The 14397-nt window shown below is 43.0% G+C and overlaps 1 protein-coding gene across 1 annotated transcript in view; it reads left to right on the top strand.

The window, feature by feature from the left end:
• Window positions 1–14236, top strand: part of ATM (ATM serine/threonine kinase) — a 72166-nt gene extending 57930 nt beyond the window's left edge. Inside the window, exons 52-63 of the mRNA XM_075266101.1 lie at window positions 1028–1186; window positions 2582–2720; window positions 2802–2884; window positions 3424–3564; window positions 6134–6250; window positions 9325–9474; window positions 10222–10387; window positions 10473–10559; window positions 11594–11708; window positions 11933–11996; window positions 12164–12288; window positions 12707–14236. Coding sequence (XP_075122202.1) covers window positions 1028–1186; window positions 2582–2720; window positions 2802–2884; window positions 3424–3564; window positions 6134–6250; window positions 9325–9474; window positions 10222–10387; window positions 10473–10559; window positions 11594–11708; window positions 11933–11996; window positions 12164–12288; window positions 12707–12890 — 1530 coding nt within the window. The 3' untranslated portion in view covers window positions 12891–14236. The remainder of the gene's footprint in view (window positions 1–1027; window positions 1187–2581; window positions 2721–2801; window positions 2885–3423; window positions 3565–6133; window positions 6251–9324; window positions 9475–10221; window positions 10388–10472; window positions 10560–11593; window positions 11709–11932; window positions 11997–12163; window positions 12289–12706) is intronic.
• Window positions 14237–14397: the final 161 nt, after the last annotated feature.

The following is a 14397-nucleotide window of genomic DNA, read 5'->3' as shown; positions in this document are numbered from 1 at the left end:
TCCGCAGTCCCCGTGTAATGGCTAATGTGCTTATTGTGAGGAAGTACACGGTGTCTTGGAAGGGCCCAGCATGAAATACACAAGTGGGACATGGCAGAATGAATAATAGACATTCTGCTGATCCTGCTCGTAGCATATTATATCTAATAACAAGGCGCAGAGAAATGGGCCGGGAAGTTCTGCTGACAAATACTAGAGGGGGCCGCGTACGGCAGAGCCAGAACATAAAGACAATGGGGACGACGGGAAGAAGAGCAAAATGATCAAGTCAGCGAGGTGATACCTGAATGCAAAGTAATAAGGAGACAGAAGCAGAAAGAAACATGAAATGTGAACTGGTAGAAGTAATGGGAAACAAAACCGAGGAGAAAATAGATAAAGTGAAGAATTTTAGATAAAATGATCATTGAAAATGAAGAACGCCGAGGGTTACAGATACCTAATATACTAAATTTATCTGGTACTATGTTCACTCCTATTATGGGTTAGTCCATACGTCTGGTGTATCACAGAACGTACAAATGGTCCGACTAGTGAAGGACAAAAAGGATCTTAAAGGGATTCTACCACTAAAACGGTAGAAATACGGGTTTTCTTTGGTATTCAAATGAGTTATCTCGCAGCACTGGGGGCGTCCCCAATGCAGCAAGAGAACTGTCCAGCGACGTCTCCATCTTCTTCAGGAACGTCCTCTTTGCGAGTCTTCTTCCGGCGCTGGGTTCAAACTTCTAAGCCTCAGGCAGAGCCCAACTGCGCATGGCCACAGGCCACAATAAAATGGACGCTTACTGTGTAAACGGCCATCTCTCATGTGGCCGCAGGCATTCGCAGTCGGCTCTGCCCAAGGCCTAGAGGTTTGAACCCAGCTCGGGAAGAAGACTCAGAAAGAGGACGTCCCAGAAGAAGATGGAGACGTCGCTGGAGAGTTCTTATACAGTGTTGTGATGGGGCAAACCACTAGGGAAGGGGGGTTGTTGTACACCCCTGTACACCTGATGTAGTCACTGACCTGCCCCATTGCTTACAGGTGATCAGTCAGACCTCGCTGGATCATCCTTACCACACTCTCTTTATCATACTGGCTTTGGCGAATGCCAACAAAGACGATCTCCTACTGAAGTCTGAGGTAGCGAAACGGGGGCGACTGACCAAGAACGCCCCAAAGAAGATATCACAGACCGATGAGGTGGGAATCTTCTGTTATGTCATTCACCTGACTTTATATTATCATCATGACCAAGCCACCATGTATGATACCATCTATGAACTATATTCTCCATGTGACTATGTAGACAACAGGGCTTAGACCCCATGCACAACGACAGAGCGGGCTTACCATGTGGGGCCGAGTTAGCAGTGGAATACATTTGGGTGACATCCATGTGCACGCCATTATCATTTATATCTCATTGTATTCTATGGATGATGATGGAGTAGATCCTATCCTGCTCCGTGTCATAGGAACAGAACGAATCCAAAGCTGCCATAGGCGTGAATGTATAATGGAGGTCACTGAGTGTCATCTGAATCCATTCTGCTACAAGCTCGGCCCCACATCAGGAGCGCACACAGTGATGCGCATTGGCCCAGATTTTTTATTTTTGCCCGTTCACATTCTCTCTTGTAAGACCAATTGGGTTATTACATTTATAGGTGGCATTTAGTGTCAGTGCAGATTCTCACAGCATTACAACAGGGTAGAAATGAAGCCTCTACGGTTAGTTCTTTGATATTCTTTAAAAGTTCCTTTGAATGCTGACTTCTGTACGTCCTAAATGTATTGCCCCTGCCCTCTGATGTACTGCAGCAGACAAGTGAAGAAAATTTATGATACACAGCCTTCCACCGTCAGAAAGGAGAAGAAAAAAATCCCAGTTGGTCAGAGGCATGTAGTCAAAGAGAGATTCTGTGTGGGAAGCTGCGGTAGAAAAGGGGTCATGATTACTATGTGTGTGGGGGGTGCTTACAGGGGAAGGGAATGTCCCTAGAAGGGGACCCCACCAGTCACTCTCTTTGATCATTTTTGTGATTTCCTGTAGTGCCTGGCAGTCTGTAGATCAGGGGTAGGGAACCTTCGGCTCTCCAGCTGCTGTGAAACTACAACTCCCATCATGCTTCATTCACTTCCAAGAACAGCAGAGCAAGTATGCATGCTGGGAGTTGTAGTTTTGCAACAGCTGGAGAGCCGTACGTTCCCTACCCCTGCTGTAGATCATAAATTTACGACTGTGCCCTCTGGTGCACTGTAGTAAGAGGATTTATGATACTCAGCCTTCCACTGTCAGAAAGGAAAGAGCTGACTCTTCCATGGTAAAAGCTGGTCAGCAGCATACAGTCAAACAAGGATTCTGTGGGGGAGGCTTTGGCACAAAAGTGGGCAAGGGAGGCAAAATTACTATGTGGGGGCACTGACATGGGATGGAAATGACGGGAAGCTTCATGACAGAGATAGAAAGGGGAAGTGTAAATGCTGCAAAATGTACCAGAGGAGCACAGATGACTCAAAATTATACCCCCAACTTGAAATTATACCCCTAACCCAAATATGAGTGTGTGTGTAACATATTGTGTATACCTGTAGGATCGTATGGAAGCTGCTTGCAATATAGTCAACACCATAAAGAAACAAAGACCTCACATGGTCCGAGACGTTGAGAGGCTTTGTGACGCCTACATAATACTGGCAAACATGGACGCCAGCAACTGGAAAAATCAGCGCAGTAAGTGGAGAGCACCCTGCATGTGACTGTCCATTGTCGTGTGTACATCAAGTAGTAATCTTCATGTCTTCTGAACCACAGAAGGAATCCCCATCCCATCTGACCAGCCCATCACTAAACTGAGTAACCTAAAGGACGTTGTGATTCCGACCATGGAACTTAAGGTAGGAGGGGGTCTAAGGCTAGAAGACTGTGCGGTCCGCATTGGTCCTCCCGCTTTGCTCCGGCTAGAAACCTAATAACATACAGGCCCTTCTTATGTAAACTCACTGTTGTCCTCTAGAGAGGAACATTACATTGTTGGTAATTGAGGTGACAAATGCCCAATGTCTATGACTTTTCTCTTGCACCCTGTATCACTGCGGAGCCCTGAATTTCAGACTACTAAAATAATCCTAATTTATGGAATAAATTGGTTTTAGGTCGAACTGGGTGGATGGAGAAAAAAAAAAACATCAAGTCCACCCTGGCTCTGGCCTACATCATAACCACACAACCCTGTGGCCTGATACAAAGAACCTCCATATTTCTCTCAGTCATGCAGTTTCTGTAATATAGCACACGAAGTCAAATCTAACACATGGTCACATTCACTTTCCCACAATGGAGATGACATCTCGTACGTCTCATCCTTATGCCGCAAGTGTAAATTGGTAAGAAGACAGGTGATATTTCCTGAGTTTCTTTCCTCTCACATATTCAGGTTGATCCCAGCGGGAAGTATGAAAACTTGGTGACAATTACATCCTTCAAGCCTGAGTTCCGCTTGGCTGGGGGTCTGAATCTTCCAAAAATAATTGACTGTGTGGGCTCAGACGGGAAGGAGAGACGACAGCTTGTCAAGGTAGTGGCATCGGATCTGCTCGCCAGGATCTGAGCTTTTAGCTCGCACATTTTTATTGGCAAACAGAAGTTTTATTGAAGCCGTGTCTGATACAATAAGTGTAGTTTGTTAGGAATTAACATCCAGGGAAAGCGGAATTGTCCTGATGGGTTTACTCCAGGGGATCAGAGGTCCTCCATGTTCTTGATAGTCTTCAGTGGTCTCTATGACGGGATCCTCGGTGGGTAGTTGAATATTAATTTATTTACAGATAATAGGGACAATAATAATTTGTTACATTAATAGACAAAGAACACGAGAACAATAGTGTTGAGCGAGTAGTATTCGATCGAATACCTCACCGGCATAGGAATGCGTGTAATCGGCCGAACACCGAGGGGTTAAATGCATCACATATTCAAAGTGTTTAACCCCTTTGGTGTTCGGCCGATTACACGCATTCCTATGCCGGCGAGGTATTCGATCGAGTATTGCTCACTCAACACTAGAGAACAACTTCATGACCGCTCCATTGTCCCTGGTTCAGATTTTTGGGTATAATTGAAGGCACATTTCATTTGGGTTATTCAAATACATTTGGGTCTTTTGTTGGTGATACAGAGGGATTTATTTTTGTCTTTTTTTTTTTTAATTATTTAAAAAATTTGAAAAACGGACGCGTTTTCTTTATTCAAATGTTAAAATCTGGATAAATGTAGAAAAAAGGGGGAAGAAAACGTCTGTTTTTCAATAGTAGAAAGTAATATTAATATTGTATCAATTTTTTATCTAGGTGACAAACACTGCAGCAATCCGTCTCTAGAAACGAGACAGATTATCAGCTTTACTGAGGGATCAGATTACACGCTTCCCATATAAGTCTATGAAGGGGGGAGGTGGAGCAGATGCCAAGTGTTTTATTGTCTCCAGGGCTGAATACACAGTAAGGAGCTGTTCACATAGAAGGAATCTGAAGAGAAATTTGAGTTGGTCTACCGCCGTAGATTCCTCACCAAATACTAGCCCTGTAGAACCCACACTGGAAAACTGAAGCCGAGCATCAGCCGTAGGCTAGTTGCAAATGACTGTGCGGGTCCTTTCATTAAATAAATAGGAACCGTGACATTCACAGTCATGTGTACGGGCCCATAGAAAAGAATGCGTCAGTGTAGGCAGCACGGTGGCTCAGTGGTTAGCACTGCAGCCTGGCAGCACTGGAGTCCTGGGTTCAAATCCTGCCAAGGACAAAATATCTGCAAGGAGTTTGTATGTTCTCCCCGTGTTCGTGTGGGTTTCCTCCCATACTCTAAAGACATACTGATAGGGAAAAAAATAAATAAAAGAATGAGTCCGTGTGCTATCTGTGAAATACAAGGATCGCCCACTGCCCCACACCATGTTTGTCTGCAAGGGGCCTACCACTGCGGGTTTTCTATCTGATTGGTCTTACAATTCAGCAGGAACTTTTGTTTTTTCAACACGATGAAAATACTGTAAGAAGTGTCCATCATTGCCTCCCATTTCAGCTGGAATTTGAAGCTGATTTTGCAGTGCCATGCATGTGAATTTGTAGATGATTTGAGACTGAATGAATCTCAAAATCAGCTCCAAATTCTTCTGTGTGAACAAACCCTTATTCTACTCAGTACTGCTGAACAATATCCTCCATGCTGCTGCTGCTTCTGAGAGAGTTATGGAGCAGGATCTCCTGTCCTGTGTGTGCTGTATGAAAGATATCAACGGAGAATTAGAGTAGGAGACGACAAAGGGAAATCTGGACAAGAATATAAGTATAATATAGTGTTAGTCCTCGGGTACCTACATAGCCGCGCATCCTGAACCTGCGTAAATGAAATAAGTCCGCTAAATCTATATCCGAGTGAGGTTTCAGTTTCAGAAATCTCCATCCACCGTTGATGTGTCTCTTCTAAATGTATTCATGAAAAAATCTGAGCTGAGCTCTCTGTGTATCAGCTGCTGATCGGCGGGGGTGCCGGGTGTCAGACCACCACAGGTCTTATATTAGTAGTGACCTATCTTTAGCCTGAAAAGCTCCGTTAAAATCCATTTAGCAAGACCATATTGGCAGATTTCTGTGCTGTTTACCGCACTTGTGATAACAACTGTGACGGGAGCCGGTCTTGAAGGAGTGTTTGATATTCATAAGACTTGAGAGATCTGAGACGGTATAAAGCTGTCATATTTACAAGGGCGGCTTATGACGGGCCCGCAGCCATCCTGTCCTAGGCTCATATTTACATATTGCTGACACAGTGCAATTTTTTTTTTTCGTTCCTTCGACACGAACATTAAAATGAGACAAGGACTGACAGAGACGCATTTAAGAGACTCGAAGACTGTGGGAAAGCGGTAATGGTTTGTCAGCATAAAACTCAAGTGGCGGAGAATTAAATTTGGCTGCGGACCTAAGAAGCAATAAATGTGACACTGGAGCGTGATTTGCTGCGTAGGGAGAATTTTGTAGAATGTTTTTCAGAAATAAGTATGTCCATGATAGCATTTAATTGAGGCTTAGCCTTCTCCTACGCAGGAAGAGTGATGAGAATGTTTCTTCTGATCTCAATGACAGGGCCGGGACGATCTGAGGCAAGACGCCGTGATGCAGCAGGTGTTCCAGATGTGTAATACGTTATTACAGAGGGATAGCGAGACCAGGAAGAGGAAGCTGTCCATCCGCAGATACAAGGTGACAAACTTCTACGGTGATCAATGTGATGGTAATTGGCGTTGCTTGCGTCTGGCACCAGCTATCACTATATTCAATTATATCTGCATCCTCCATTGCTACGAGTGTCCTAGGAGTCTTATCAACCACTAGTTATGTTGTAAATGGTACTAAAGTCGTAGCAAGTGTTCTGTTAAAGGGTACCTGAGATTTCATCAAAAGGGTCCTGCTAGGGGCAACATGATGGCTCAGTGGTTAGCACTGCAGCCTTGCAGCGCTGGAGTTCTGGCTTCGAATCCGGCCAGGAGCAAAATCTGCAAGGAGTTTGTATGTTTTCCCCATGTTTGCGTGGATTTCCCCCCATACTGATAGGAGGTCAGATAGACGGTCTGTTCTCTGGGTGTATAAGTCTTCATACATGGCGTCTGCTTCTTATAGCCACATTATAGCTGCAGCACATTTTTCTCTGAGATGGCGGGCATCTACTATACAGAGCAATTTACTCTCTACCACCTTCCATTATTACTACTCCTGGTTTCTTTACATGTAATTCTGTTGGAAGTAACTGTATAATAGCAAACAAATAGCTGAGAAAAACCGAAGAGAACCTAATATAAGAGATCCTGGACAAATAAAAAGATCCCTGACATAGAAAAAGAAAGATCTCAGCACAATAAAGGAAGTTTCTTGCTGTCTGACTAACATCCCATCAGCAATAACACAAGCAGTTAGTCAGAAGTAGATAGACTCTCCTTACACTCACTGTGAGAAGCTGCAGACTCCTCTCTGAGCAGTCTACAGGCAGGTAGCCCAGAGCAGCAAAGCTGTATGTAAACTTGTAAAGACTGTGAAGAGAGATCTGCCCCTCCCGCTCCTGTAGTCTCTTCCCAAGTAACAGGGAATGAACAGCAAATTAGGACTGATAAATATACCAAAAGTATAGCACATCTATTGGAGGAATAGGTATAACCCATCATAATTCAATCCTACCTCCCTCCCTCATTAAGCCCTTCAAACCTAGCATGTCTTAAACCACAAACATAGATATACAAACACAAAACTGGAACAGGCCAGATGGTTATCGACACTCAACATATCCAACTACAGGTTCAAATATAAAAAATATATACCTTTATTAACACAATGTTAAAATTATATACATCAATATAGAGAAATGCACATATACTGGACAGATGCAAAACACCGTATAAAACAGTACACATAGATGAATCTTAGTGAAATAGTATTGCACATATATATATATATATATATATATATATATATATATATATATATATATTAAGATGAACTACACCTGATGCAACCTCCACAAACAATTTATTAAATAATCACACTACCCGAATGCAGCTAAACTACTCTCCTGGTATTGACTAAGCATGTATATAGTCATAAATATCCTGATTGCAGAAAGAACACTCTCCTTAATTCCACATAAAGTCAGAAAATGACCAATAATATGTATTTCCAAAGCAAGAACAGGGATAAACCCATGTTTACAACATATTGTCATCAGGGAGGCAGCCGCAGGTATAATGCACACATAATGTAAAATACAATAAGGATAGGTCTACATCAAGAGGAAATATGCCATCTTACCCATATAGAATCACTGTGATGTAAAGCAAGAACACCTAGTGTCTGTTTGTCAGCCCGACGTACGTTTCGGCACGCTAAGCCTTCTTCCGGGGGTCGCCTGGAAGAAGGGACTCCCCCGGAAGAAGGCTTAGCGTGCCGAAACGTGCGTCGGGCTGACAAACAGACACTAGGTGTTCTTGCTTTACATCACAGTGATTCTATATGGGTAAGATGGCATATTTCCTCTTGATGTAGACCTATCCTTATTGTATTTTACATTATGTGTGCATTATACCTGCGGCTGCCTCCCTGATGACAATATGTTGTAAACATGGGTTTATCCCTGTTCCTGCTTTGGAAATACATATTATTGGTCATTTTCTGACTTTATGTGGAATTAAGGAGAGTGTTCCTTCTGCAATCAGGATATTATGACTATGTACATGCTTAGTCAATACCAGGAGAGTAGTTTAGCTGCATTCGGGTAGTGTGATTATTTAATAAATTGTTTGTGGAGGTTGCATCAGGTGTACTTCATCTTACTATATATATATATATATATATATATATGTGCAATACTATTTCACTAAGATTCATCTATGTGTACTGTTTTATACGGTGTTTTGCATCTGTCCAGTATATGTGTATTTCTCTATATTGATGTATATAATTTTAACATTGTGTTAATAAAGGTATATATTTTTTATATTTGAACCTGTAGTTGGATATGTTGAGTGTCGATAACCATCTGGCCTGTTCCAGTTTTGTGTTTGTAAATTAGGACTGAGGGAGACTCCTAGTGGGAGGAACTTTAGGGAGGGGTTTCAGGCAGAAAACAGCGACATTGTTAAGTAAAGGTTTATCAAGATCTGCCAGTCTTGATCTCTGCAGCAGAGCAAGATTCAGTTGAGTTGTTTAAAGGTATATGCTTCTTCTTTACACGTCTCTTGCCAACTCAAAACTATCTCAGCTATGAGAATTATCATATACTATTCTGCTAAGCCAAAGCCATGCCCAATTTTCTGAAAAGTGGTGTTCCAATCTAAAAAATATAAACACCCCCTCCACTTTGTCCCTTGTGTTTTTTTCTTCTGGCTCCTGACTTCAAAATTGAGAAGACAAGCTCATGCTGGGGAAAGCTTATCTACATGACCGCGTGTTTTGGCCATCTGGTGTCCATGATCAGTGAAAAGAATAGGACATGCTCTATTTTTTGTGGGTCACTTCCAATTTGCCCATTGAGGTGAAAATAACGTATCATACACGGATCTGTGAAACAAATGTTCAAAGATTGGCATAAACATTGTTGTCCGTCCACAGCTTCCCCTTAAGAGGCTTCAATAAAAGATTGCATCTCCATCTTTTTGGTATAGGGCACCGATGTCCTGAACCCCAGGTGCATAACTGTAGTCTTTGGCCACCACTAGGGGCACTTTTCTGTATTCAGCTCCCATTGTCAGTAGCAGGTAACATTGTCTCTCTCACTTTTATGTTGTCAGGTGGTGCCATTATCTCAGAGGAGCGGCGTACTGGAGTGGTGCTCCGGTACAGTCCCCATCGGTGAATATTTGGTGAATGCAGAAGACGGTGCGCACAAACGTTACCGGCCTGGTGACTACAGCAGTTTACATTGTCAGAGGAAATTGACGGTCAGTTCTTGTAACGTCTATGTAAATGTGTAAGTCACCTATGGTGAACAAGTCACTCGAGGCTGCACTACTGTCAGATTCTCATGGCAGCCTGCCGGGTGCAGTGCTATTGGTGCTACTTCCTGACCCAAAACACCATTCACATCAACGTCCTCACATACGATCCACTGATAGAGCCTGTTAGGATGTAGATATTGATGGAAATGGTGATTTTAACAAAGATCTTTCACCACTTCCACCAACTTCAGCTTCACTGTTGGAATTTTTACTCTACCCATAACCATTCCTGAGCTATCAGTGTTGTTCATTTTGGTGCCTGATATGATAACTAGACTCTCTAATATCAAGTGGGTGGTGTCAGGCAGGAGCAGGTAAAATGCATGATCTGAGCTCTGACATTGTCCTATGTCACGCCCCCTTGCTTACTCCTGCCTGACACCACCCACTATCAGGCACCAAAAGTAACTGCACTGATTACTCAGGAATGTGGAGACTAGAGAAAACATTACAAGTGTTCCAGAATCAATTGGTGGAGGTGGAAAAAGGTCCTCTTTAAATCCACACAAGGTCTCTGTCCTGGACAGAAAACAGGGACTGTGTTACCATTACAGATGTCAGTGGTGCAGCCTCAGGCTTCAATACAGATGTAAATGTTTGTATAATTGATGTTCACTAAAGGGCCCTTCATAAATTTCTTTTTTTATTGGTAAAATATTCTAATGTTATTTTTTTTTTACCCTTTGGTAGGACGTCCAGAGAGCTCGATTTGAAGATAAGTATCAAACATTCCTAGACATCTCTGAACATTTTCGCCCTGTCTTCCGCTACTTCTGTATGGAGAAATTCTTAGATCCGGCCATTTGGTTTGAGAAGCGTTTGGCTTACACACGCAGTGTTGCGACATCGTCCATAGGTATAATGTCTGCATTACATTGTAGCACTGAAGTCCTTGGCTATTGAGGCCAATGGATGCATGTCACTTTTTCCTTTGCTTTCAGTTGGCTACATAGTTGGACTTGGAGACAGACATGTGCAGAACATTCTCATAGATGAGGAGACGGCGGAACTTGTTCACATCGATTTAGGTCAGTAAGAAATTCATTGCACTATTGTTACAGTATATATGTCCATCCGTGGCTGATGAACATGAAGTCACATGGCCTGTGAAGTAGAAGTGGTATTCACCCAACCAGTTATTTCCTTTCTTGTATAGCGCCAACATATTCCGCAGGGCTTTACAGACATTGTCAGTCACTGTCCCATATGGGGGCTCACAAGCTACATTTCCTACCAGTATGTGTTTTGGTATGTTAGAGGAAACTGGAGTACCCAGAAGACACCCGTGCAAAGATGGGAAGAACCAATTGATAACTGGGGATGCTGGGTGTCCACCCCACACCAATCTAATAGTGATGTTCTGGCCCCATTATAGGTCTTCAGTAATCAAGAATTTGAAAACCCCTTTAAAGAGGACCTCTACCAACTCTAGTTCTTAGCATATATTAATAGTCGATGCTTCACTGATTCCAGCACAGTTGGAATTTTCTCTCTAGCCCCCACCATTCCCGAGCAACAAGCACAGTTAGTTTTGTTGCCTGATGTGCTAGTTAGACTCTGTAATGTTAGGTGGGCGGTGTCAGGCAGCGGGCGTGATTCAGAGCCCCAATCAGAGGCAGCCAATGTCAGATCTCAGAATCACAACTCTTGTCTAGCCCTCAACATTTATGAGTAATAAGTGTTGTTAGTTTTGGTGCCTGATATACTATTTTGTCTCTGTAGTGTCAGGAGGGTGGTGTCAGGCAGGAGCAGACAAGTGGTGTGATTCTGTACTCTGACACTACCTGCCTTTGATTGAAGATCTGAATCATGCCCCCTGCTTGACACCGCCCTCCTGACATTACAGAGCTTAAAAAAAAATTTCAGGCATTAAAACTAACTACGCTGGTTGTTCAGGAATGGTGGGGGCTAGAGAAAAAAATCCAACTGTGCTGGAATCAGCGGAGGTCACAGATGCTAAGACCTAGAATTGGTGAAGGTGGAGAAAGGTCTTCTTTAAAAGCACCCATGAGATAGGTATCTTGATAGCGAAGTGTCCTGATGGAAGAATCTTGTTTTGTAGGTGTCGCCTTTGAGCAAGGAAAAATCCTTCCAACACCCGAGACGGTTCCTTTCCGGTTAACACGGGACATTGTGGATGGCATGGGCATTACTGGAGTAGAGGGCGTCTTCAGAAGGTATCGGATACTCATATGATGACAACTGAAACCAACTGATGTATTTTAATACATATTAATTTGGAATTCTCTCATGCCATTTGGTATCTCCTCTGGTGTCTGAAAGTTCATTAATAAAGTGACCAATTATATTTTTCTGGACAATATATCATATACTAAGGTGTATTATTATGATCGGGGACATTTGTAACTTTAATTTTTGGTCTAAATTTTTCCCACGGTAGATGTTGTGAGAAGACCATGGAAGTTATGAGAAGGTCTCAGGATGCCCTGCTGACCATTGTTGAGGTTTGTGTTAGTCCTTCCCAACTAGTTGGTTCCTTCAGAGTTGGGCTTTAAGCCAGCTTTAGTATTCATTTTCCATTCTATGGTATCCATTTGCCTGCTTTGTACCATTATACTCTACTATGTCTTAGATGTCGCCCAATAGGTGATACCTCTGTCCATTTTGGCAGGTCCTGCTCTATGACCCCTTGTTTGACTGGACGATGAATCCTCTGAAAGCTCTGTACCTGCAGCAGGATGAAGCAGAGCTCAATGCAACATTACCTGAGGACCCGGAGTGCAACAGGAACAGCTGGTAATGTATTTCTTCTATAGACTTGGTGTCCATGGACCTGTATGTTTTATATTTTCTGTTAGCCACATTGGAGGATCCAGTTTGTTCTTGCATTATATAGACAGGCAATGGGCATTGGCTGGCACACTGAACGCTTACCATTGGGGTCTTGCACAGATTACAGATGATTTCTGGAGATCCCTTCTAACACTATGGCATTGTATAAGGCAGACATCACTTTCAAGGCTCCATATAACTGACAGTAAAAGATAAGCCGACTATTATTTGTAATTTATATTTGGGTGTAAAATGGTTTGTCATTATGACCTTGTGCTTGGTATAGTCATTGTCCACATGGAGCACACGCTCGCATCCTGACCTAGAATAGTGTATAATATTGTACATTGCAATGGCTGACCATTGTCCTTTCCTTCTCAAGTAATGACACCCAGAGCTTCAATAAAGTGGCGGAACGTGTCCTCTTGCGACTCCAGGAGAAGCTGAAGGGAGTGGAGGAGGGGACGGTGCTCAATGCAGAAGGACAAGTCAATCTTCTCATCCAGCAGGCCATGGATCCTAAAAATCTCAGCAAGCTCTTCCCTGGCTGGAAAGCCTGGGTGTAATGGTCAAATCTGGGTTCTATTCCTTCACCAGAGGACACAGTATGTGCTGGTCCCATATACAGCAGACGTTCCAAGTGAAAGGAGTTGTCTCAGGTGAGATAAAAACCAATCGGGACCCCCTTCACCCCAGAAACAACACCACACGGGTCTACGGGTTGTGTGTCATATAGATAATATAGATAAGACTGGCATTGTAGCTTGGTTCCATTCACTTGAATAGGGATGAGCTGCAATACTCTACACTGCCTATAGTCAAGAGTGGCGCTGTTTCTTGAAAAAAAAGCAGCAGTTCCTTCTGACCTGTTATATAGTGCACATCGCCAGTGGTCAGGAATATATCAGTATTCCAGTATCCAGTGTGAAATATCTCATTCCCCACTCCTCCTATACAAAGTAGAAATTGCACCATAACTAGAATTTTCATTGATGACAACGTCACATCATTGCCAGGACCCGGTTTGTTCTTTTTTTATGTAAATTCTGAAATGATAAACTGTAAAGTGGAATTTATTCCCAGTCAGTCGGGATCCAGAAGGATTTAGGATTTTCCCAGGGGTGGTCACACTTTCCCGAATACACCCCCAGCCCCCATATCCTATGGAAGGCGGAACACATCCCTTACTGTGGGGGACAGAATTTTGGCGCAGTCCATCCTTTCCAACTTCACATTGGAGGGCATTTTAGTAGCTGAAATAGGTGTAAAAAGTTGACAAAAAAACCAAAATTCTGACTATTTTTTTTTTTTTTAATGAGAAAATATTCTTTAAAGGGCCCGTCCATCTTCATTAGCAATTCTTAATTGCTCCAGTACATCTATAATAGAAAACTGATGCCTTGTCAGTCTGTTGCAATGTTGTGTCTACAGCTCATGTGTAGGCCAGTAGGTCGCCATGAAAACAGACTACATAAAACACCATGTAGTCTGATCTTCCAGTCACACACCCTTCCATACATTTTTATACCATACATTTGGTAAGCTGCAGTAACAAGTAATAGACAACACATGGCAGGGTGTATGTCTCCAGAGTACGGGGGGTTTTCGGTCAGGATTTGGAGGCCGTATCCGCCTCAAAATCCTGACCAAAAAGACGGCTCCCATTGATTTCAATGTCAGTTCTTTTTGTTCCGGGAGCCGTTTGTTCCGGCTCCTGGAAAAAAGAAGTGACATGCTCATTCTTTCAGGTGGATTCGCCTCGCGACATCGGCCTGAAGACACTCCCTCCTCCTGACTAGGTCCATTCATTTGGGCCTAAACCAGAGCAGAGTGCGCGACTGCATCGGCATCCAATCACAGCTATCCGTATGAGGCGGCCTCCACCTCAGGTTCCTGACCAAAAACCCTTTGTGAACTTACCCTAAGACTACACAGAGATTGTTTGTTGTATGTTGCGATGGAGACACATTGGTCTTTGTAAGAGCTTAAGACATTCATTAAGAAATTCATAATTTTCCAACTTGGGTGCACTGGAGCAATAACAAAAAAGACTGTGAAGATGGACATACCCCT

The sequence above is a fragment of the Leptodactylus fuscus genome, chromosome 2 (assembly GCF_031893055.1).
Source record: "Leptodactylus fuscus isolate aLepFus1 chromosome 2, aLepFus1.hap2, whole genome shotgun sequence".
NCBI lineage: Eukaryota > Metazoa > Chordata > Amphibia > Anura > Leptodactylidae > Leptodactylus > Leptodactylus fuscus.
This window is presented reverse-complemented; position numbering and strand designations above follow the sequence as displayed.